We start from the raw sequence: 25121 nt of genomic DNA, 5'->3' as shown, positions 1-25121 counted from the left end.
TTGGCTTTGAGGTCTGTATTGATTATTGCAATTATAGATGGGAAATGTGAATGTGCACCCACCTTACAAAATTAATTGTTTTTGACTCTCTTATTAATAATTCCGCTTGCAGTGTTGGTTGCATGTATATAGACAAAGACATTGATGTATTCATCACTTGTAATTGATGCAAACATTCATCACTTGCATCTATTATATCAGTGTGTGTATTAATTTTCAGTTGTGCAGAAGAGGAAACAATACTGTCCCTTTTATGTTCAGTTTCATTTCTGTTAGTGCATTGGCTCAGATTGAACACAGGAAGGATAGTACTACAGCATAGTACAACTATTTTTTTTTCTTAACTGTATTATGTTTGTTTGCTTAGAAATGTGGAAAATGCAGTACAGGTATAGCCCCCACTTACACAGGGGTTACATCCTGGGGCCTCACGTGCATAAGTAAAGTGGGGATACCCTTTAAACACCCTCTTTGCCAATCTATACCAAAACTGCTGTATCCAAAAATACCCACAACTAGAATTGAACCTCGGGGACCAGCAGGAGGCTGGAGGACACGTGGGAAAGAGGCTGCTGCTGCTGCTGCACTACCCCACATAGCAGCTGTTAGGCGGGGAAGCTGAGCAGCATAAACAAAGCCCTGCTGTGCCTCCAGTCTCTTTGGGGCTTCCTCCGCCCTCACTGACATCCTCTTTGGGCTCCAGGTAAGGTCTCCTCGTGGTCTCCCACCATTTCTGTGCTTGAATTGAATTGTTTAATTGTTTCCCAGCACCGCTTGTGTACACGGTTTCATGCAAGCAGAACACGTGTAAGTGGGGGGGGGGGGGCGCCTGTATTGTGTTTCCAGTCATATGGCTGCTTTCTTAATGTGGTGGAGCAAGAGAAGAGTTCCATGTGCTGAAAGTGTTTAGGTTTCCAGTTGTTTCTTGTCTTTGTGTGGGATCGGATGCATTCCTTCAGGACAGCTGGTGCTCTCATACTGGGACTTGAGTCCAAAAAAGTGGCTAGCACCAGCAAGGCTATCTTCTCTCGCTGTGGCAGTGACTTGCCATTTAATGAGCCTTTTCCTCTGAAGACAGAGAACTGCTCCTCTCCAGCCCTGAGTACACAGACTGTACCCAGGAACAGGGGCAAAGAGCAACCCACTTATTCTGCAGCATTCCTCCTTTCCTGGAGAGAGAGAGAGAGAGAGAGAGAGAGATGCTATGGTCTTTGTATTGAGACCTGAGGGGCAGAGTCTGTACAAAGGGTTAAATGTGTTTGTGTCATGCTTTAACTGACTGGGCAAGTCCTGTTATTGGGCAGAAGTGTCTTCACAGGATAGAGAAGATAAAGGAATAGAAGGGAGATAATAAATTTATTATTATTATTATTATTATTATTATTATTATTATTATTATTTATACCCCACCCTCCCCGGCCAAAACCGGGCTCAGCATGGCTAACATCAAATGTATAGCACGTTAATGTGGAAAGAAGCAATTAGCCAATGAACTGTAATACAGTATTTAGCATTTAGCCAATGAACTGTAATACAGTATTTAGCATTTATAGAGCTTTGAATTGTTCAAAGTCTTTCACATTACAACAGCCTTTGCCAACCATGTGCCCTCTAGATGTTTTGAACTACAACTCCCATCATCCCCAGCCAGCACACAGACCTGGCTGGGGATGATGGGAGTTGTAGTGCAAAGCAGCTGGAGGCACCAGGGTGGCAAAGGCTGCTTTACAACAAGACCGCAAGGTCCGTGAGGTCAGCAGGCCAGTTGAGGCCCCTTGTGTCTCCCTGAGTCTGCTTGGTTATTGAATTCATTCCTGAATTGGCCCTTTGCATAGACAGAGTCCCTTAAGGCAAATCATATCACTTCCCCTCAGGAGCCAATATGTGTTCTAGTGAGTACTACAGGTTAGTGTGCTGTGAAACCTTCCTTGGAGGATTTTAAGCAGAGCTTGGATGGCCATCTAGGAGGGATGGTTTAGCTGAGATTCCTGCATTACAGGGGCTTGGACTAGATGACCTTGGGATCTCTTCCAACTCTACAATTCTATGATTCTGTGCCAATCTTGAATGAGGTATTGCCTACACAACTCATTCCATGGTAATAAACAACTGCAATCCGAGATCTCTGGGGTTACTTTATTCTAACAATTTGTATACCACTTAATCACAGTCGTCTCTAAGTGGTGTGAAATAAGACCAAACGTGAGTTAAAACTATATGGCTTTTGCATATGTTTCATCTTCATACAGATTTTTATTTTACTAAGGCTTTTGATTGTGCCCAGTGGTTGTAATCTTGAGAATGGTGCATCCAACTGGGTCCTGTTGTTGATATCAGAACACATAGAACCACCTATGTAAGCCATTCCATGTAAGGCAGATGGCATCTTCTTTATAAAAAATAAGCTTATTACTGACAACTTGACCACTCTTAATAGCACCAAAAATCTCCTGCCTCATGGTGTCCAACAATAGGACCGGTCCTTGTTCCAGTAATTTCTAGGCCAGTGTTTCCCATTGGCCAATGGCAGGCGGACTGTGGCACCAGCTCCATCCCTGGGGTGGATCGGACTGAGCCGGCCGGCTTCACTCGGTCTGCCTCATGGGTTTTTAATGCCAGGGCCTAGTCCACTTCCTCGTTTAGTTTTTAAAAACTGTTCGTACGTGTTTCATTTGTTGTGGAATGAATAAGGTGTCTCATTTACAACAACATATTTCTTTACTATGTTGTAGGACATAGGTAGAAATATAGATACATTAAAAAATTCATATTTCTGTTTGTTCACTTAAAAGAAGGTAGATTTCCAGAAGGGCACTGAGTAATTTTGTTTCTTAAAAGGGAGCAGCAGGCCAAAGAAGTTTGAGGAGCCCTGTTCTAGGCTGTGGGCAATCTGTTTCATGGAGACGGCTTTTGTTAGTTGAGCCAGAGAAACTGGCAGCTGCTTTTGGCTTCTTTTGTTTTTAAAGGTGCTACTAGGCTTGCTATGATATTTTCCATATGAATATTGGGAATACAGTTGTGGTACTCACATATTGACTTTTCTGTCTGAAAGGCATCTGTGAAGAGAGAAAAACATAGCTTTTGTTAAGTTGTGGGGTTGACATAGCAGACGACACAGCGATTTCTCCAAAGCAGCTCTTTATTTTGTAAGCTGGAACAGAACTAAACTGAGGAGCTCAGTCAGCCTGCTTATATAGAGCTACAGAACAATTGTAACTGTTGCAGCGTTCTAAAACTATCCAATCACTGAACGTCACTTTTCAATCCTTCATTTGCATACAAAACTATCCAATCACTAAACGTCACTTTTCGATCCTTCATTTGCATAACTATCTACAGTATCCCCCTGGTGGCCCAGGGTGAGAACTTCAGTACATAACACCCCTCCCCACCAAGATAAGGCGTTAGTTACAATCGTAATGGTTTCCTTGTATACAGCACTACACGTAATGGTTCAATTAGGCACAAAAGCATATCGGTTACATTTCCCATACTTAGACCAACAGTGATACATGTCCAACAACATAGTCCTTTAAATAAGTTGGGCGCTTGGAAACTCTGCCAGACCGCCGGGGACTGGCAGCCAAGTCCGGGGGGCCACACAATTCTTGCTGAGGCTGTGGTGCGACCCTAGGTGGTGTTGAAACCAAATCTCCTGGATCCGCTGCTGTCGGTGGAGCCTCCGCAAGTGGAGTGGTCTGAGCCTGTGGAAAGTCTGGCAGACCCTCTGAAGTGGCTTGGTTCAGCTCCACGCTGGCAGTTTGCGAGGGAGGTGTAGGTGGAGCCTCGCCATTTGTAAGTGTCTCTTCCGGAGCCATGAGCGCAGTTGGGGGCACCACGGTAGTGTCCAAGTCCCCAACCCTGCGCCTAAGCTGGTCTATGTGCCGGCGCCACAAGCGTCCGTCTTCGAGTGCCACCTGGTACGAGCGAGGTCCAGTGACTCCCACTACTGTGGCTAGCACCCAAGGAATGTCCCCTACATAGTTCCAGGCAAAGACCTGGTTTCCTGGAACAAATGACTGTGGCGCGTTGGCACAGCCTGGGGGTTCGGCCACGGCAAAGTCCGGGTGCAGCCGGTCGCGCGGTGACCTGAGGCGGCGGCCCATAAGCAGTTCAGCAGGACTCAGCCCTGTGGCCGCATGAGGGGTGATGTGTTGCACGAACAAGTATTCGGCAACCCGCTCGTGCCAGTCTCCCCGGTCCAGGCGCGCCAGTGCCTCTTTTGCCGAGCGCACCATTCTCTCTGCTTGCCCATTGCTGGATGGATGAAATGATGCCGTTAGGGCATGGTGGATGCCCAGTCCCAAAAGATACCGCTCAAAAGTGCCTGACGTGAACTGCGGTCTGTTGTTAGAGACAAGGACATCAGGACACCCATGCGTCACAAAGAGGCCTCGCAGCACCCGGATGACGGCCTCGGTAGTGGTGGAGGGCATCAGGGCCACCTCCAGCCATTTGGAATAGGCGTCCACCACTACCATAAAGGTCCGGCCGTGAAAGGGGCCGGCCAGATCGATGTGCACCCTCGACCAGGGTGTCTTGGGCGTCTCCCAGGTGTGTCCCTTAGCTGCCGGTGGTGCAGGCCTCGATTCTTGGCACGCTTGACAGGCGGACACCCAGGCAGTGATAGCATCGTCCATGTTAGGCCACCAGACGTAACACCAAACCAACGCCTTCATTTTGACAATTCCTGGGTGGCCAACGTGCAGAGCCTCCAGGACGCGTTGACGGAGTCTTTGGGGAATCATGACGCGGTCTCGCCACAGCAGACAGCCGCGATGAGCCGAGAGTTCATGTTGTCTGGTTGCGAAGGGCTGGAACTCCGATGCAAAAGGCCCTTGTGGCCACCCCCTCCACACCCAGTTGAGCACACGGCTGATGGTGCGATCCTGGGCAGATGCGGAGGCCACAGTGTCAGCCGATACAGGCGCTGCCGGAAGATCCTCAATCAGGAGGAGCGATGAAGCAGGAGCCGGGTCTTCCACAAACGCTGGAAGAGGGCAATGGCTGAGGGTGTCAGCATGGCCCATCGATTTCCCTGGGCGATGGACGAGCCGGTAGTGGTAGGCAGCCAGGAAAACAGTCCATCGCAGCATGCGTGGCGAGAGGACTGGTGGAGTTGGTCAATCACAGGCGAGGAGACCCAGGAGTGGCTTGTGGTCAGTGATGAGGTCAAAAGTCCTGCCATAGAGGTATTCATGGAACCTTTTCACTCTAGCCACAAGTGCCAGTGCCTCCTTGTCGAGCTGGCTGTAATTCCGTTCCGTCGGAGATAGCGTCCTGGAAAAGTAGGCGAGCGGTGCTTCTCTTCCGTCTGGAAAACGGTGACTAAGGACAGCGCCGATGCCAAAAGGTGAGGCGTCGCAGGCAAGGACCAGCGGCCTGGATTCACTGTACTCTACCAGCACACTGTCCGATGAATGGAGAACCTTGACCGCGTTGAAGGCTGCCGTCTCCCGATGACCCCAGGACCAAGGCATCATTGTGCTGAGGAGTCAGTGAAGAGGCTCAGCCACCGTGGCTTTGTGGGGCAGGAACATGTTATAAAAGTTCAGCAGCCCCAGGAACGCCTGCAACTCCGTCTTGTTCTTTGGGATGGGGGCCTGCTGCATAGCGCGGATCTTGGATGTGGTCGGGTGAAGGCCGGAGGCATCGATAAGATAGCCCAGGAACTCTACCTGTGGGACGGCGATCTGGCACTTCTCCCTCTTTACCTTGAGCCCAGCCTCTTGGAATCTGGTCAGCATGACACGGAGGCGCTCGAACAGCTGCTAGTGTGAGTCTGCGGACACCAAGACGTCATCAAAATATGGTACCACGCCCGGAAGCCCTTGCAGGAGACGCTCCATAAGGCTTTGGAAGATGCCAGGAGCCACACTCACCCCGAACTGCAACCGGCGGCAACGGAATGCCCCTCGGTGGGTGACGATCGTCTGGGCTTCAGCAGTGGCATCATCAACGGGCAGTTGTTGATAGGCTTGGGCAAGGTCCAGCTTAGCGAAGACCTTACCCTCCCCCAGGGAATGCAGCAGGTGTTGGACAACAGGAACCGGATAAGCGTGCTGCTGAAGTGCCTTGTTGATCGTGCACTTGTAGTCAGCGCAGATTCTCACCGACCTGTCTGGCTGGACAGGCATGATGATGGGGTTTCCCACTTGGCGTTGTCAACAGGCTCCAAAACTCCTTGGGTGATCAGCTTGTCCAGTTGTTCGTCCACCTTAGCCTTGAGAGCAAAGGGAACCCGGCGTGGCTTTAGCTTGATGGGGGCAACTTGTGGATCAAGGCTAAAATATTATGAAAATGATATACAGATGGTACATAACACCAGTCAAACTAGCAAAAATTTATCATATGCCCGATAACAAATGTTGGAAATGTAAAGAAACTGAAGGCACCTTTTTTCACCTTTGGTGGACATGCCCAAGGATTAAGACCTTTTGGGGGATGATTTATAATGAACTGAAGAAAGTGTTTAAATACACATTCCCGAAGAAACCGGAGGCCTTTCTCCTGGGCATGGTCAACCAAGAGGTACGTATGAAGCACAGGATATTCTTTATGTACGCCACAACAGCAGCAAGAATACTCATCGCAAAGTATTGGAAGACACAAGAATTACCCACGCTGGAGGAATGGCAGATGAAAGTCATTGACTATATGGAATCCGCAGAAATGACTGGCAGAATCAGAGACCAGGGAGAAGAGACGGTGAAAGAAGACTGGAGAAAGTTTAAAGAATATTTACAGAAACACTGCAAGATTAATGAATGTTAAAACAATATCAGATTGAATGTATAAGGTTATTGGGGTAAAATCTTAAAGATTAGAAGACTCAACATCTCAAGTTCTAAGCATTGAACAAGCTACATTAAGATATTCAAATTAAGAAAAGAGTTTAAATATGACAGAGGGAAGGGATTTGTTGTTTAATTGCATGAATTGGAATACAGGGAAGGGAGATTTGGGGAAGTCAGAGAAACAAGTTAATGCAAGATCAATATGAAGATAAGATTGTTTTTATTTTTGTTGTTTGTAGTATTGTATGTTTGTGTAATTGTGTATGTTTTTGGTGTATTGTTTGTTGCTTTTGTTTTTCTTTGTTGCTTTTTATGTAAAATCGAATAAAAAACTTGTGGATCAAGGCTAAAGGAGATGGGCGTACCTGTATATTGCCCCAAAGTGCCGTCAAAAACCTCGGCAAAATCTTTGACCAGACCCTCAGTCTCTGCGTTAGAGATGCAGTTGATGCCGGTGACTTCCAGGCCAAGGGCATCAAACCAGTCTAGCCCTAGGAGGCCTGGCCGCTGACCTTCGACCACCACCAGCCGGAGCAGGCCCGAAAAATCCTTGAAGGCGATCCGGAACCGGCCAACACCTACCACGGGAATGTCGTTTCCCTGGTAGTCTCTCAGGTGTACGCGGTGAGAGTCAAGTTGCCTTTTGGACACTCTGGGTACCAGTCTTTTGATGGTGCTCCAAGACACGATGGACAGGGCAGACCCGGTGTCGATCTCCATGTCACATGGAGCTCCTTCAATGAGCACTGTGATGTTCAGCTTGCGTCGCGTAGGCGAGTCGGTTTGGCCAATCGTGGTTCCAGACGGGCAGCGGCAGTTGGTGAGAGCGAAACAGCTTTCCTTGGCAGATTGGAGTAAAGACTTGGACTTGCGAGTCGGTGAAAGGGGGGTATCAGACGGAGCTGATCGGCAGACCTTAGCGATGTGGCCCTTTCTGGAACACTTCTGACAGATGGCGTCTCTGAATCGACACTTGGCACGGGAACAGTTACCTCCGCAGCCGGCACATTCCGGTTGGCCCTTGTACTTCTGTTGGAACTTCCTGCGCTCCCACTTTGTCTGGTGCACGTCATCGTCTTCACTGGAGGATGCCTCATCACTGCTGGCCTCTTTGTGATGCACTGGAACTGGCTTCCTAGCAAGACGCGAGCTGCTGGACTTGCGGATCTCCTGGGTGGAGCGTTCAGCAGCTTCCGAGGCCACAGCCTCCTCAATGGCTTTCTGTAGCGTGAGGTCTGGCTTGGCAAGTAGATGGCGTTGCAGATGGATGTCCCGGACCCCGCAGACGATTCGATCCATCAGTCTAAGTCTCGGAACTCGCAGTGCATTGCAGCCTGTCTGAGGGCCGTGGTGTAGTTGTTGATTGACTCCCCCTCTGCCTGGTTCCGGTGGTAAAACGCATGGCGGGCAGCAATCTTGGACGGCTTTGGCGCGTAGTGGTTGCCGAGCTTCTCTTGGATCGTGACCATGGTGTTGCCCGGACTGCTTCAGGCGCAACCAATGCTCGGGCCTTCTCAAACACCTCAGGCCCACAGAGGCTGAGGAATAGGCCCCGCTTCCGTTCCTCTGATACTGCTGTCAGCTCATTGGCTTGGAGGTAGCAGTCGAACCGAGCAAGGTAGGAGTCCCATGATTCAGAGGCTGGCGCAAACGGCGGTAGAGGCACAAGTGAAGCCATGATTCCGATGCTGGCATGAAGGGCGATGGATGGAACACAGTGCTCTAGCCAGAACAGTCAGCTCTGAATTGGTTCTGTCCAGTGATTTCGCTCAGTGATTTCGCTCAGTGATTCAGCTCAGTGATTCAGCTCAGTTCAGAGGCTGGCCGCATCTGGCTGTGCTCTGATGTCCAACGATCCAACCTTCGTTGCCAGTGTTAAGTTGTGGTTTGACATAGCAGACGACACAGCGATTTCTCCAAAGCAGCTCTTTATTTTCTGGCCCAGGGTGAGAACTTCAGTACATAACAGCTTTGATCTTTCTTTTTTATTGCTCCTGCTGTTGGGCTGCTGTGCAGGCCAAAATAATTCCCATTTGCTTCCTTCCCTAATATAGAGGGAGGAGCAAAGCAAGAGGTGGTTCTTAAGATTCGTCACTACAAGTAGTCTTCTTAAAAAGTGAGAAATGAATTTTTTAAAAATTGTTAAATTTAATAAACAGACAAAAGTGCTTTTATTCTTTAGGTGATGCTTTGAACATTGAATAAGAACATTCTGTAAAGTGTTCTGTTTTACTCTTGTTGATTTGAAGAAAAATGATGGAAATGCTTTTTGGGTTTTTTAAAAAAATCTCCATAAATATGCATGAAGTTAGCAGAGCCCTGCTTTTGATTTGAAATATTGGTGGTCTCTTTTTTCCATTTACTGTACACAGGGTAGATTTACATGGGTAATTTCTATCAATGCTAATGGGAATTATAATGTAAATCCCCCATGCCTCAGTAGGAAAACAGACCTTTTGGTTTTCAAATGGGGCTTCAGTACCTGCAGACCTCATTAGTAATGCATTATATTTGTAGCAGAAAAGATGAGCATGAATTTATTCCAAGGTTTGCTTTGTCAAAATTTTATCATGATATTCACCAGAATATTAAAAACTTGGAAGAGGAAAGGGACAAATTGATAAAATAATATTTATTTGCTAAGCTTAGTTCTCTAAGACAGACTCAGTTCTCACAGACAGACTCCATTTTAAAATATTCTTTTTAATAGCTGAAAAAGAATAGCTGAAAAAGACAGGTTTTTTTTTCTTATAGCATTTTGTTTCATAGCCCTAATAATATTTGTTTTATATTGTTTGATTAAACCTTGCTGTACAGACAGTTAGGAAATATAAAGACTGCTGCAGAATGAACTGGGAACTAGTAACGTGCAAAGCCAATGGAATTGTAGTTCTTGAACAGGAGGCTATATACTAAAACAGGCTCATACAAGTTCAGTGACCTGTTGAGGATTTGTGGTTATCCTGGTGTTTTCTCTCTGACAACCTGCATGTTCAAACAAGGCCTTTTTTTCAGTTTTGTGGAACTCCTTGCTAGATAGATGCATGCTTAGCTGCATACTTTTCTTTCCATTGCCTGAAGATCCTTCCTAAGGTATCTGGGACTAGTTTTGTTTTATTTATTTATCTATTTGATTTATATACCACCCTTTATCCAAAGATCTCAGGACACTGTACAACATTGAAAACGTAATTTATGCAGCATAATAATAACAGTCCCTCAATTTAACGGGCCATAAATTATTTAATGGCCAAATGTTTGGGTAAAGCTGAATGTTTTCACCTGCCGCCTAAAGACATAAAATGATGGTGCCCAGCGAGCCTCTCTGGGGAGAGCGTTCCACAGACGGGGAACCACCACAGAAAAGCCCCGTTCTCATGTTGTCACCTTCCGAACCTCTCAGGGAGAGGGGGCATAGGAAAGAGCCGGATGACAAATGCTTCTTTTCTGCTAAAATATACATTTAGGCTGTTTATGGTTTTTCCATTCTTTTATTGTGCAACCCTTTGTGTTAATGAAAAAGGGCTTTGTTTATTAAAATATTCCTGGGCCACCGTTCATATGTAATAACAAGGGGTGTGCTTTCAGCATCGATCAGCTGCTGGCTGATCATGGAAGGCCCATGGCAGGTGTTTGGAGCCACACTGTGCCTGCAAGCAGACTTCAGAGGGGCTTTTGCTCTTTCCTGTCAGCTGTTCAACGCTGAGAGCTTTAACGTGTCCACTGCAGTTGGAAGTTCCCAATGTGCAGCTCTCTAGGGTAGCCAATCCCAGACACATCTTTACTTGACCCACTCTTGATGTCACATAATGCTGTTAGGTGTGGGGCAAGTGGTGTGGTTTGGGGGGAAACGGCCTCACAGACCTAAGTAGGGCCCCTGCCTGGCATGACCTAAGTAGGGCCCTGCCACTGACCTATTATATTGGCCCCATCATGGAAACGCTTTCTCCGTAGTCATTTTACCTGGACCTCGTGTAGCAACTGACATTAGTTGTGCTGGAAACATCTGAAAAGACCCTTGTTTTTAAATACAGAACTTGATACCTGAGCCCAGGGTGGCAAGATCTCCGTTTCTCAGCAGCCAGGAGCCATGGGAATGCACATACTTTCTGTTTTAAAGGTTCCAGATTCAATCCTTGGCATCTCCAGTTTGGGCTGAAACCCTGGAAAGCCTCTGCCAGTCCGTGTAGGCAGTACTGAACTAGGGAGGCCAATGGCCTGACTCTGTACAAGGCTGCCTTCTGTGTTCCTGTGCAGGAAGCTTTCAGACTTTAGTTGGGAAGCAGGTTATAAATCAAATATAAATTTAGCAGTATGAAGTGCAGTAGTACAGAGATAGTTGACAACCTTCAACAGCAATACTTTAAAAGAAACTGGGATGTAGGAGTTCACCATCACAATGAAAGGGAAAGTTGTGGATATTTTCTGCCTTCATAGAACTTCTCTGTTCATGGAAATTGATGATGGAAGACTCTGTTCTTTTAATTTTTAATACAGTGAAGCAACAAGCGGCGTTCAATCCATTTTAGACTTGTTAGTTCTTTATTAAATAACTTATTACACAGCCATCTCATTCTTTCTAAGGGGATTGTCATATGGAGGAAGGGCCTTTCTGGGTTGTTCCACGCATGATAGAGCAACTGTTTCTGTAATGAGGTTCAGTGCTCTTGTTATCCACCATGAACTAGTTTGACAATAAGGAGGCCTGCTGTGAGCTTACATTGTGTTTGCTGTTTTGTGCAGACTTCACTATACCATGGAACGTTATTTGTGTGGGGAGGGGAATGGCAGAGCACACCCCTGCCGCCGCCACCTCACAGTGGAGATTTTAATTTTAGGTTTCAATTTCCTAACAGCATGTATCAGACAGCATTAAAACCCTGTGAAGACATTCTTGCCCTACATCACTGTTTTAATTTCCCTTTTTTCTTCAGGAGAAATTCCGGTGGCTAATACTTCCTCTGGCTCAAATTGTTGTACTTGTAATTGCCAGCCAGCATTGCAAGCCATTCTTCAGGAGCTTAAAACCATGAGAAAGATCATGCAGATCCAAGCAGGTATGATAGTCTGTCTTTTTAACTATTAAGGTATAATTTTCAGTCTGCAGACAGACTGCCTTATAAGGGCCTTTTCATGAAAGCATAGGTCTTAAAGAAAGACTGCTGCCCAGATGATATGGATCAGGGGTTGCCAACCCAGTGCCCACAGGTACTCTGAGCTTTCCTTTTTGAAAAAAGTGAGTCTCTAGCCCTCCTAGAAATAAACTTATGGGGCAAAATGTGCAGGCAACATCTAAGCAATTTCCATGAAATAAGAGTGTTGTGGCCAAGTTGTATATTTTTCCTGGTACGGTACTGAGGAATGTTCCTGTTGTTATTAGACAGCAACAGCAACAGGGTGTTGAGTGTGGGTATGATCTCAGTGTCAGCAAAACATAGCTGTCTTCCCCTGGTCAGCATGATTTTTGCGTTATGCCATGTTCCCCATAGCAGCTTCCCCAGCTGACTGCTCCAAAGAGAGTGCTCCGCCCACAGCTGGTTCTGATAAGAGGGTGGGAACTGGTCAGGAGTCTGGGCTGTGGGAACTGCCATCTTTGATACATATTTGGAAGTGCACTCACAGGTTTTTCTTTCTTCAGTTGCTGCTCAGAACAGACAACCGCCCCCAGTTCCTCTGGTTTGCACACAGAAATCAACACTTTCAAGAAAGAGAAATAAAAAGAAAAAAATACCTCCAAAGACTATTGAACCTCTTACTGTGAATAAAAAGCCCAGCGCTGCAGAGAATGAAAAAAAGCTACCAGCAAACTCTGAAAGTTCTAGTGTGGAAGCTGCTGAATCCTCCTCAAAGTTGGAGTCCCAGGTTTCGGGATTTGGCATTGTCCTCGAATCTTCATCTTCAGATGTAAGTTGCCCAGGTGCCGGCAGAAGAGACCCTGCTAAGAGGGCAAACCTCATGGCACAGGTCTTGTCGGTAGTGCAGTAAGTCTTAGAATTAGGCCGCAATGTCGGTTTCCCGTGGGATCTTTTCTACATCTGCAGGTTGCAACATAAGGGCTGACCATCCACATACTTTATATTTTCAGTATATGCACACACTATATCCTACCAAATCCATATGATTGTCCAGTTCCTGTTTCATGTTTTGTACTAGTATGCCCCTGAGGGAATCATTCCAAAAACATTTCTATTGAGCCTAGCATTGAATAGGCCTTGTTCATTTGTTCACAAGCATATTGGGAAGCATTTAGCCATGGGACAATTGAAGGAATTATTTTTTGGTTTTGCAGCTGCACTGTACATGAGTCTGAGGGAATCTAAGAGTTGCTGCTAAAGTACTAAGATAATGATATCCCCTCCTCCTCAAGAAAGTGAAGAAATCAGGGTTTGGGGGAAGGGGCATGCACGAGTTACAAAAGGCTTCTCAGTTATCCGCAGATCTTAAAAACTGACTTCTCATTCCTCTTTAATCAGATTAGCACAATTGGCATTAGGAAAAAGTGCACAAGTTAAGTAGCTGCTGCTGTTATTTATGCCGTGTCACCAGTGTATGTGCATAAGGTCAGTGGGCTGAAGGGAGAGATGAGATGGGGGGGAGGATGGTGAGCAAATGCAGAGGTGTTTACTTGGATTCAGTTTGGGGGGACAAGTAAGCAAGAGGATTGCTACAGAAGATGAGTTTTTTTAGCATTATTGCAGTTGCCAAGGTAAAACCAGGGATGATGTTATAGAATCAAAGCCTCCCATGGGTTGGTTAATTTGCTGTATCTCACAAGGGTCTTTGTGACAAAGATGACAAGGGTGAGGACTTTGTATGAAATGTATTCATTCTCAGTCTGTAGCACTAGAATAGCTTGTTCTGCCCTACCCCTGCCATAGGTAATGCTAGAACAAGTGGAAAGCTAAAGCGATGTCACTTTTTTCTGTCCGTGTTAATGGTTATAATCTGTTAGTAAGAACTGTCCTGTGGAAGCAACGTCACAAGGCTGTGCAGAACCCTTTTAACAATAAAGAGAAGTAAGAGATTTCCTATCTGCTGACCAGAAGTGCATTCACTTGTGAGTTGAACTTGTGCAAATCACTAGTTGCGCCACTGGTGGTTAATCCTAACCATAAGACTGATCTGCCCAATTTTATACTCTCTCATGGCACAAAGAAAGCTTACATGTGAAGGTAGACTTGAAGTATCGGGGCTGAAATTGTAAATGTCAAAATCTAGAGCCAGGATTTCAAAAGGGCACACTTGGCATTTTCTCCTTTTGAATTAGATGTTTGTAGAATGAATATCAGGAGAGCAAGAGGGTGGCTGGTTGGCTTTGTTTGAGCTTCAAGCAAATGATGGCTGAAAAGTTCACTGATGAGTAAGCTGATCATTAATTTCTTCTTCTTCTTTTTTTTTAAGAATAATTTTTTATTAACCAACCAATCACATCAAATCAAACCAAATGACATAAATTCCAAATTACAGAGCCGAATTTTAAATTTTTGTTGGGGGTACCCATATTTCAAGTTCCGAAGGGATCCAATCACCTTCTTGCTTCTTACTGCTGTTTTAATGTCCACAAATCTAACCTTATGATGTTCACAGTACTATCCAGTCCTTTCTTATTATTTTTCCACATCTCTTGTTGTTATTTTCATATATTTTTCCTTTCTCTTTGTGACCTCTGATACTCTCCGCAAGCTGGTTAGAACAGTTTGTAATCCTGCGTGGATTTTTTTTTTTTTATCCAGTAGCCATATCCAGACATTTTCCATATAACATCACTTCCATACATCAAAACAGTCTTAGCGTCATTAATCTTCACTAATCTGCCTCCTTTCTCAAAACCTCTGAGGAGATTCACTAGGAATGCAGTCTGAAAACAAGTCCGTTCTTCCTCCTGGCTATAAATCCTTTGGCAAGATGGCGACTCCGAATTAATTGCTGCACCATTCCCAAAAGCTCTTATTGCTTCTCGGTCTCCATAAAGCATACTTTTGGTTAAAGTTTATCTCCACACAGACCTTAATCATCCTGCTTGGTTCAGTTCAACCGACGATTCTAATGAGGAGGGGTTCTTGTAAATCACATAGAAGGAAAGTAAAAAAGGTCCACCCCCACCCCATTCAGCCCCGTTGTCAACATACCCAGCCTTTGGTGTATCTTCATCGTAAAATATTCCTGTTTCTCCAACCCGTCGTCTTCTTTCGCAGAGGTCACTTAAATTAGCAGACTTCACTCCCCTTCTTCACTTGAAATATGTGCATTTGCTTCTTTTGTAATTAATTATTCCAAATTGCTGCAACTAGTGCACGATCAGAGACAGCGTCCAGGAGAACCAAGGGACCTCACCCCCTTCTTTCGAATTAGGGGGTGATTTATGGGCACAGCAGGCAAGGGCAGTGTTCCCCATTTCCTTGGGGCAACAAGGGAGGCTGCCTACTTCCATAACAGCCTCTTAATTACCCCGTGTGGGTCGGAGGGATGGTATTGTCGGCCATCTTCCAATGTGCCCCCTAGTGGCCCCCGATCATTAATTTATTCAACGTACCTTTTTAATTTTGAGAAGACAGTTTCCAATTTCCTAAGTACAGCAAGCTCAGAGAACATAATTAAATTCCGTATCAATGATCATAAATGAAAGAAATTTTGTAGATAATATTGTACCTTTCTAGAAGTGCAAACTAATAATAAAAAAGAGCAGTCATGATAATTCAGTTACACAGATGTGAGCTACACCGGTAATTAGATTAGTGTGTCATCCGACAGACTCTGTGTAATGATACATAGCAACTGGTTAAATGCTTTTCTGTGGTTCTTGTACGTAATTATAATTACAGCCAGAAATGACTGTGCAGGGAAAGGATTGGAAACTTCTCTTTCAGTTTTGTAAGTGATTTTATTATTTTGACCTGTTTTCAGATTGCCCGTCAGTTTTCCATGTTTTGAACATACAGGTTCAAGGTTTGGTTTTTTGTTTGGGGTTTCTAGAGTGGCTACATTTTTAAGCAGTGTCTCATTGCTCAGTGAGTGAATTCAGGCAGAGTAGTAATTAATGCTGGATTTATTTATTTATTTTTACAGAATGATTCATCAAGCCTTGGGCTAATTATTTTAAAATGTTCATGTTTTACATCTTTAACCACAATATAATTAAAAAACAACAACAAAACTTGGAAGTTGCTCTGAAGGGCATTGGGTGAATCTTCTATCTCTGGGGGGAGAGAATGCCATTTAGAAAGAGACTGGTGAGATTTGAGTTCATATTCTCACCTCGTCACAACCCTCATTCTGTAGTCTTTGGCAATTCACTATTTTGCATTGTCCCTTAACGAAAGGTGGGGGGAAATGAGGTTTTTATTTATCTGCATCTATGTGGACAGGCACATTAAGGGCATGGGTTTCACAGTTGTTGCGGAAGAACAATGATCAGTTTGTGAAAGGTACATATAATTTCTAGAGGGTGTTTGTACTTTGTGATTTTGTTCAAGCCTGGCAAATTGTTCCACTGGGATGAAGTCCTTTGTAGGAGTCTCTATGATTCTAACTAGCCTTTTTCTTTTTAAAAAATGTCTCTAGCTCTCATGTTCATAGAAGAAAAGTTTGGCATTTGCGCTATCACATATTCAAAGGACTGAAAACTAAAACCGTGAATGAAGCTTGCATTCCTTTGGGCACTAGCTTGGGAACTGACCTTGGTGAACTCTGGAGGATTTCTGAGTATGGGATCATGTTTCAGTTCTTTATACACTTATATGAATCCCCTCTGTCAGTGGGATTTACATAAGAGTAAACATGCATAGGATCAGGTTGGAAGCCTGAGTTTACATCTCTCATTAATTTTCAGCTGGGGTGAATGGAATGGCTGGACCACTCCACACTGCAACATTTTGTTGCAGGCTCCACTTGTCCAATTTATATTAAATACATGTTAACTACATTATGTGAATTAGCCACAATTACAACTCTTGATATGTCTATAGGGTAACCGTCAAAGCTGAATTAAGTAATCTTTCCATTTCAAACCTTTCAATTTTAATGAAAGGGGAAGCCTATGTATGCAAAATATTAAGTAATTATCATATAGAAATTGCTTTTTAGAGAATTGAATGCCTTTGTATACAGTGCCGTAGTGATCCCAAGCCTTAGAATAGCCTTGAAAGACAGATCAATATTATTATCCCCATATCTCAGTTGGCTGGGGATGTGACATAGTGATTTTCTTTAAGGCCACCCATTGAAACTGTTTGCTGATTATTACAAACGGCAGCTTCATGGTCAAGCTAGTGCAAGGACCCAATCCCTCAACCTTTCGATTACCTCTTTTCTCTGTGCGCAGAACAATCTTTGCAAAATATGTAGTTGAGGGTAGCCCTCAACACTTCTGGGGCACACTTTCAGTAGCCTCCTTCAAATGAATCAATAAAGTAAGGTCATTTCTGAACTACCAGTATGGGAGATGCATATGCCCCTGGTAGTGATCTGTGAGATAAAGTTTGCCAACACTTTCCTATAATGCCTTATTGCCATACGGAAATGTTATACTTGATTAACATTATTGACTACACCAGTAATTCCTAAGTAAATGGTGTACTCTGAGAAAACTTCTACTGTTAAGAAATAAATTCATTAAATAAAAATTGTGAATTCCAAGCATGCCCATGCAGAAGTGGGTGTCTGGCCTGTTACCCAGAAAAAACATTTCCAGCATCTCCTTAATCGCAACTCCCCTGTAGCTGCTGGGGTCCTCTCACAAGTCCCTCAAAACAAATTAGAGATGAGCTTGCAGTATCTCCAAATCTGGGAGAGTTGTGGGATACCTGACAAAGTCTTCAAAGTGGGTGGAACTGAACTTACACAACAACTTCACAAGCTCATCGAAAAAATCTGGGAGAGAGTGGAGATCCCAGCAGACTTTAGGGATGCCAAAATTATCAATATTTTATTTTAAAAGGTGATAGAACAGATTGCGGAAACTATTGAGGCATCTGTTTATTAGCTGTGGCTGGCAAAATTCTTGCAAGGATCTTAGCAAACTGCCTCCTAACTATATCCGAGGATACCCTTCCTGAATCCCAAAATGGTTTTCGATCTTCTAGGGGGGAAGTGGATATGATTTTCACTTCAAGAAAAATGCAGAGAGCAAAACCAAACCATACCACCTGTGGACTGTCCTTCTGAAAATCGGCTGCCAAATAAATTTGTGAACATTCTTTGGTTCCTCCATGATAATATGACAGCAACAATCACGGATCACAGTGGCTCTCAGAGTGAACCATTCATAGTGGGATGAAGTGTTAAACAGGGTTATGTTATTGCCCCAACTATTATTACTTTCATTGCCATGATCCTATGCATTGTTGAAGGGAAACTCCCCACCAGGGTAGAAATACATTGAACAGATGGAAAGCTCTCCTATTTGAGTATGGTGGAAGCAAAGAGTAAGGTTACCATAACTTCCATCGTAGAGCTTCAATATGCTGATAACAATGTAGTGTGTGCACACTCAGGATGACCTCCAAACCATCCTAAATATATTGACAGAAGCTGCTCCAACACAAGCACAAAACAACCTCTCCACATGATGTAAATCATTTTTCTAGGCAGTTATATTTCCACAACAGCTGACATTGATGCATCGCCTGAGCTCGCTCTGTGAGTGCAGCTTCCTGATCGAAGTGTTGAGTGTTTTAGGACCAGGACATTCACAGGGAAACCAAAACGCTTGTTTACAAAACTACTACCAACTTTACTATATGCTTGTGAAACATGGACCACTTATAAACACCATCTCCAACCCCTTGAAAGATTCCCTCTCCGGAAAATTTTACATATCACTTGGGAAGATAGCCAAACTAATGTCAGTGTACTGGAAGAAGCAAAGATCACCAGTGTCAAAACAACAATCCTTCAATATCAACTTCATTGGACTGTATGTTGTTCGGATGCCTGATTATCATCTACTCTATTCCCAACTTAAAAATGGAAAGTGAAATGCTGGTGGACAACAAAAGAGGCTTAAAGACGCTCTTAAGGCAATTTTTTACAAATGCAGTATAAGCATGGATAATAGGGGAACACTGGCCTGCAAGCACTCCAGTTGGAGAATAGCCTTTACCAAAGGTGCCACGGACTTTGAAGAAGCACGAAGTTGGGACGAAAGGGAGAAACAAGCTAAGATGAAGGCACGTTTGGCAAAATCCTCACCATGATCAACTCCCACTCAGAAACCTATGTCCCCTCTGTGGAAGGATGTGTGGATCCAGAATTGGCCTCCAGTCATTTACGGACACACTGTTAGGACTACATTACTGGAAGATAATCTTACTTGGCACGAGTGATCGCCAAAGAAGAAGCACTGGTCTATCCTCCCTTCCATCACACTTATGTGCAAGAAGGCAACCGTACCATGGTTCTTCTTTGGGTGTAGTTGAATTATGTACCGTATTTATCGCCCTATAGGGTGCACCGGCCCATAGGGCGCACTTATGTGGGGGGGGGATAAAGAGGGGGGGGAATTACACCCCCCCCAAGCCCCAAAGAGCAAAGAAGCCATGACAGCGAGCGGGATGGATCCCACTAGCTGTCCTGGCTTCGTTTTTAGCCTCGGGGCTGTGGGTCTGGGAGCGAAGGCGAGGTTGCGCTCAACCTCGCCATCGCTCTCGGAGCTTACGAGGCTGGAGGCGGGGGAAGCCCGAGCTTCCCCCGTCTCCAGCCCCCAGAACGGGTCCAGGAGCGATGGCGAGGTTGCACACCCTTGCCTTCACTCCCAGAGCTTGCTTGCAGAGCTTGCGAGTTTGGAACTCCTGCTGGGCTCGCAAGCCTTGCGGATAGCTTCCTGAAGCCTGGAGAGCGAGAGGGGTCGGTGCACACTGACGCCTCTCGCTCTCCAGGCTTCAGCGAAAGCCTGCATTCGCCCCATTGGATGCACACACATTTCCCCTTCATTTTTGGAGGGGAAAAAGTGCTTCCTATAGGGCGAAAAATACGGTAGATTGGATTCAGCTCCTTATGTAGAAAAGCAGTAGACCTACCCACCTTCAGAGAATATTTCCTATTGTACCTATGGCAGGAATTGCTTAGCTGGGCTTCCCTTCTTCCCATCAGGAGGCCTACACTTAAAGCGGCAGAAACATAAGGGTAGATCCAGTCCAAGAATGGGCAAGTTGATTTGGGAGCAGACAACATATTATGCTAATGCATTTTGGAAAGAATGTGTCAGTGCTGGGCACTTTATTTTTATGTTTTGTTTTCGAGAAAAAGCAGCTATGCAGGGCTCCAGATAGACTGGGAACATGGTGCTCAGGGCATGGGTTTAATAGTTTACTTCTCACAACATTTTCTTGCAGGACAATGCTTCCCAGCTACCATGTGCCCTTCAAAACTGTTTTTATGCAGTAAGTAGCACCTTTAGGGAAAATAGAAGCAGTTGGAGAGATTTTCAGGAAGAAAGGGGATGGTAAGGGTTAAACCTAGATTGTGTTAAATGTAGATTGTGACCTGTCTGGCAGCTTTTAATGAAAAAACAAAAGTGGTCAGTGCTAAGCTGCTTCTAAAGATTAGACACTTGTTCTGTTTAAGAGAATTCTCATTTCTTCCATGTAAGAATCACAGATCAGAAATTCCAGCCTGAGGGCATTCCTTATTATTATAAAACTGAAGGTGCAGGCAGGAACCTGCCCCCCCTCCCCGAGTTCAGCTTCAGCACCTCTCAGGTGGGCACCATTGCCTTTTTAACAGAACATGGGAGAGGTCCATGGTGAGCTCTGGCAGGCACCTCTTTTTGTAGACTAATAGCACTGGGTGTAGGCGCATATGACCACATGCTCTCCACATGATGGCCAATGCTTTCCTTTTAAATTAAAGGAATGTGGGAATTGCCTGCTGAAATGCCTATATTATTGGGAACCTGAACAGCCCTCCATGGCATGAACATTCCAAAAGACATCACTTCCTGTTATACCTAAATCTAGAGCTGATCAAACCCTAGGCTGAGTCTGTATAGCCAGCTTGCCTGGGACTTGTCTGTTAATGGCACTATATATATATATTTTCTGTTTTTAAAAAACTGTGGTTAGACAAAATATGTTATTGTGTAGGTTTGTACCTTACATTTTATAAATACACTCTGCCTTCTCTGGTTCTCATCATATTTGTGAATTTAACCATACAACAATATCCCATAACTAGGTTGTTTGGCTGTCTTGGTGTACATTTTACCCCAATACTGGTTTTGGATTCTTTCAATGGAGGTTTATACAACATGAATTACATGTTAGATTTACTCTAATTAATTACTGGAACAACCTGTGCAGAAGTAATCCCCAGGGAGGAGGCAAGTGGGCGGTGGCCCTGGGTGCATTTGGGCATGTGTGTAAAAATTTCCCAGGAAATTGATGGCCCTCCTTTAAGGCTGGAGTGCCCAGGTGGGCTTGGCTACGACTGAACTGGGCTCACTGGTGGCCAGAGGCAAGGAAGACCCAACGGAACACCCCGCCCTAAGTCGTGCCGAGCGAAGCCAGGCAGGAGGATGGGCGTGAGGCGCCTCATGTGGCAGCGCTCTACTCCTAAGCCCAGATCCAGCGGGCAAGAGGGGCAGGGAGAGGAGAGGAGCTTCCATGCTCAAAGCTGGTGGGGGCAGCTCAGAGGGGCTGGCGAACTGAGATAATAACACCATGCTTGCTCCTGCCTCGTTGCTCTGTGCCCTCAAGGAGCTGGCCAGCAAGAACTTCAAGAGGCTGCAGGTGAACGTGCTCCTGGGGGGGGGGGCAGGTGGGAGAGGAGAGCTGGTGGCGGCAGGGAGGGCCGTGGATGCCTGTTCCGTTCTGGGGAGTGACCTCCTTAGACCGGGGCTCTCAGCCAAGTGGCCTTGGCAGGCACCCCAGCTTGGGAACACGGTGGCACCTGGTGGCCACCTTCCCACAAGCACTGCTGGAGGGAGTTTTGACCTCCAAAGTGGAGGGCGCAGCGGCCTTTTCCCTCGTCCGGAGATCTCTCTGCTTTTCTGGGCAAAGCGAAGGGCAAGGCTCTGGCCATCCTCCATGCTTTCAGAAGCCCATCCTGGTATGGTCTTTGGACAGAGGCATGAGACAAACCCAGGAGCTGCCTCCGGGGCTGGCAGGTGTCTGACACCGCCACCACTGCTTTTTAGGGTGCACAATACTTAGCCTGCCCTGGTTGCTGGCAACCTACACTATGGCACTGGTAAGCCCCAGTATGTTCAGTGGGTATTATTCTCAGGTCACTGGGAACTGGGCATAGGATTGCCGAAAAATGCTATCTGCCTTTGTGACTAAAGCAACTGAGTGCCCTACTTCTAAGTAAACGTTCTATTTGTTTTCCATGCAAAGCAAATAATTTGTATAGATTTGGCAAAGGAGTTCTGTTTTAATCAATTAAAATATTCAGAAATGCTTGGACTAAATCTAATTTGCTGCTTGCTAATTTTAGCAAAACAAAAGTTTTGGCAATTCTTTCATTTGTGTTTAATCATGTACACCATTGCCTTGATTATCTTATGTTAACAAACTCTATTGGCTATAAATCATACTTGGAAATGTCCATGTGAAGCTCAATTGGGTACTGATTGCGTGCAATTGAAGGATAATTTGCTACTGAAGGAATCTGGAATAAATCAGCATTCCCCCCCCCCTCAAAATATGTGACTAGGGTACAGACTGATTCATTTATAAAACACACACACACAAATGTACAAAACACATTAATTTCATCTCTAATTGAGACCAGGGATTGCCTGTGAAGAGTCGCTGTTAAACATATTTCTACCTTTTGCAATACAGGGATATTGGTTTTCTAATAGGTAGATCCAGGGTCATGCTTTTCCATGATTATTGTGGTTCTTGTGTAATAGCCTGGTAACTGGAAACTTGCAATGAGCATCGCTTGTTGTTAATGCACAGCTAATATCAATCAATTTGAAAGGAAAGATTTCTCAAGGGAACTCATACAAATCAGCCGTGAAGCTGTAATCCAAACAAAATGTGGCACACATTTCAAGATACCTCTCTACCTTTATTATTAAGTGCTGGAAACAATGTGTGGAGACAGCTGCTCTGAGGACAAGAGCATATTTTTTCCAACTTTGTGTGACAAAGGGCACTCTGCCCTGTGGCAGTTTTTTTACTGTGGATTTTTTTATTTTGAAAAATGAAGTTCATCTGAGGATATGAAATGCAATCGGAATAGATAACCTAGGTATAGAATTGTAGAATTGAAAGGGACCCCCAAGGGTCATCTAGTGTAACCCTGCGCAATTCAGGAATCTCAGCCAAAGCCCCCAAGACATCTGGCCATCCAACCTCTGCTTAAAAGCCTCCAGTGAAGGAGAGTCCACAGCCTCCCAAGGGAGACAGTTTCACTGTTGACCAGCTCTTACTGCCAGAAAGTTCTTCCTGAGGTTTAGTCAGGATCGCCTTCCTTGTAACTTGAAGCTATTGGTTTGTGTCCTACCCTCCAGAGCAGGAGAAAAACAGCTTGTTCCCTCTTCCATGTGACAGCCCTTGAAATATTTGAAGGTGGCTATCATGACCCGGAAGCTGTCTGCGGACAAACGCCAGCTCCCTCGGCCTATAGAGCGAGATGAGCGCGCAACCCCAGAGTCGGTCACGACTGGATGTAATGGTCAGGTGTCCCTTTACCTTCCTTTATCATATTTCAATTAGTGTTCTCTTTTCTAGACTAAAAAAGGGACGTGGGTGGCGCTGTGGGTTAAAGCCTCAGCACCTAGGACTTGCCGATCGAAAGGTCAGCGGTTCGAATCCCCGCGGCGGGGTGCGCTCCCGTCGTTCGGTCCCAGCGCCTGCCAACCTAGCAGTTCAAAAGCACCTCCGGGTGCAAGTAGATAAATAGGGACCGCTTACCAGCGGGAAGGTAAATGGTGTTCCGTGTGCTGCGCTGGCTCGCCAGATGCGGCTTTATCACGCTGGCCACGTGACCCGGAAGTGTCTGCGGACAGCGCTGGCTCCCGGCCTATAGAGTAAGATGAGCGCACAACCCTAGAGTCTGTCAAGACTGGTCCGTACGGGCAGGGGTACCTTTACCTTACCTTTACCTTTCCAGACTAAGCATACCCATTTCCTTCCATTGTTCCTCATAAGGCTTCGTTTCCAGACCCTTGATCATCTCGGTCTCCCTCCTCTGCGCACCTTCCAGCTTGTCAACATCTTTCTTAAATTGTGGTGCTCAGAATTGGACACAGTATTCCAGGTGTGGTCTGACCAAGCCAGAATAGAGTGGTACTATTACTTTCCTTGATCTGGACACCATACTTCTGTTGATGCAACCTAGAATAGTATTAGCTTTTTTTATGCTGCTGCATCACACTAACTCATGTTAAGCTTGTGGTCCACCTAGATCCTTTTCACATGTACTGCTACTAAGCCAGGTGCCCCCCAACTTATATTTGTGCATCTGGTTCTACCTGTCTAAGTGCAGAACCGTATGTTTGTCCCTACTGAAATTCATTTTGTTAGCTTGGGACCAGTTCTATCTGTTAAGGTCATCTTGAATCCTGATTTTTTTCTTTTGCAGCATTAGCTGCAAAAGCATTAGCTACCCCTCCCAGTTTGGTGTCATCTGCAAATTTGATGAGCACCCCCTCAATTCCTTCATCCAAGTTATTTATAAAGACGTTGAACCCTGCAGCACCCTACTTGTCCCTTTTTTCCAGCCAGGATGACAAGGTTCCGTCAGTCAATCAGCTACACATCCACCTAACAGTTACCTCATTCAACCCACGGTTTACCAGCTTCCTCGCAAGAATATAATGGGGAACTTTGTCAAAAGCCTTACTGAAATCAAGATAAAATATTTCCACAGCATTTCTCTGATCCACCAAGCTTGTAATTTCAACAAAAAATGAGATTTGTCTGGCATGACTTATTTTTGAGAAACCCATGCTGGATCTTAGTAATTGCATCATCCTTTTCTAAAAAACATTATTATTATCTAAGTATACCACACAAGATTATTCCAGCTTACTAAATTATATTTTAGTCTGCTTGTGTTAAACTGCTGTCGCCCACTTAAAGGTCTAAAAATATGGCAGGATGGATATTGAAATAACTCCTTTTGTTTCCAACCAAATTCTCAAATGTACAAAAAAATCATTCCCCCTCAGTTGGTTAAATTGGCTACTGATAAATGGGCTGAGATTATTGAAATATTTGGCTTTTACAGGGAGAAATCATTTAGAGTTATGTCAGGAGAATATGTGAGAGCTAACAGGGGCTTTATCTGCACAAGTGCAATGTTTTCATTGCTGGCTATAAAAGGGGGAAAGCACAGCTCGTACTGGAAGAGCTCCACTGTGGCGCGGCAGAA

General features: G+C 45.1%; 1 protein-coding gene across 3 annotated transcripts in view; it reads left to right on the top strand.

Moving 5' to 3' along the window:
- The window catches only part of BEND7 (BEN domain containing 7), a 64444-nt gene that overhangs the window by 19740 nt on the left and 19583 nt on the right, over positions 1-25121 (top strand). For all 3 annotated transcript variants that reach the window (XM_083399950.1, XM_083399951.1, XM_083399952.1), the window contains 2 exons: positions 11732-11854; positions 12436-12701. In XM_083399950.1, the coding sequence (XP_083256076.1) occupies positions 11732-11854; positions 12436-12701 (389 nt within the window). The remainder of the gene's footprint in view (positions 1-11731; positions 11855-12435; positions 12702-25121) is intronic.

The sequence above is a fragment of the Podarcis tiliguerta genome, assembly GCF_965153285.1.
Source record: "Podarcis tiliguerta genome assembly, chromosome: 10".
Taxonomy (NCBI): Eukaryota; Metazoa; Chordata; class Lepidosauria; order Squamata; family Lacertidae; genus Podarcis; species Podarcis tiliguerta.
The sequence above is the reverse complement of the archived record's forward strand: the minus strand, read 5'-3'. Positions and strand labels throughout refer to the sequence as shown.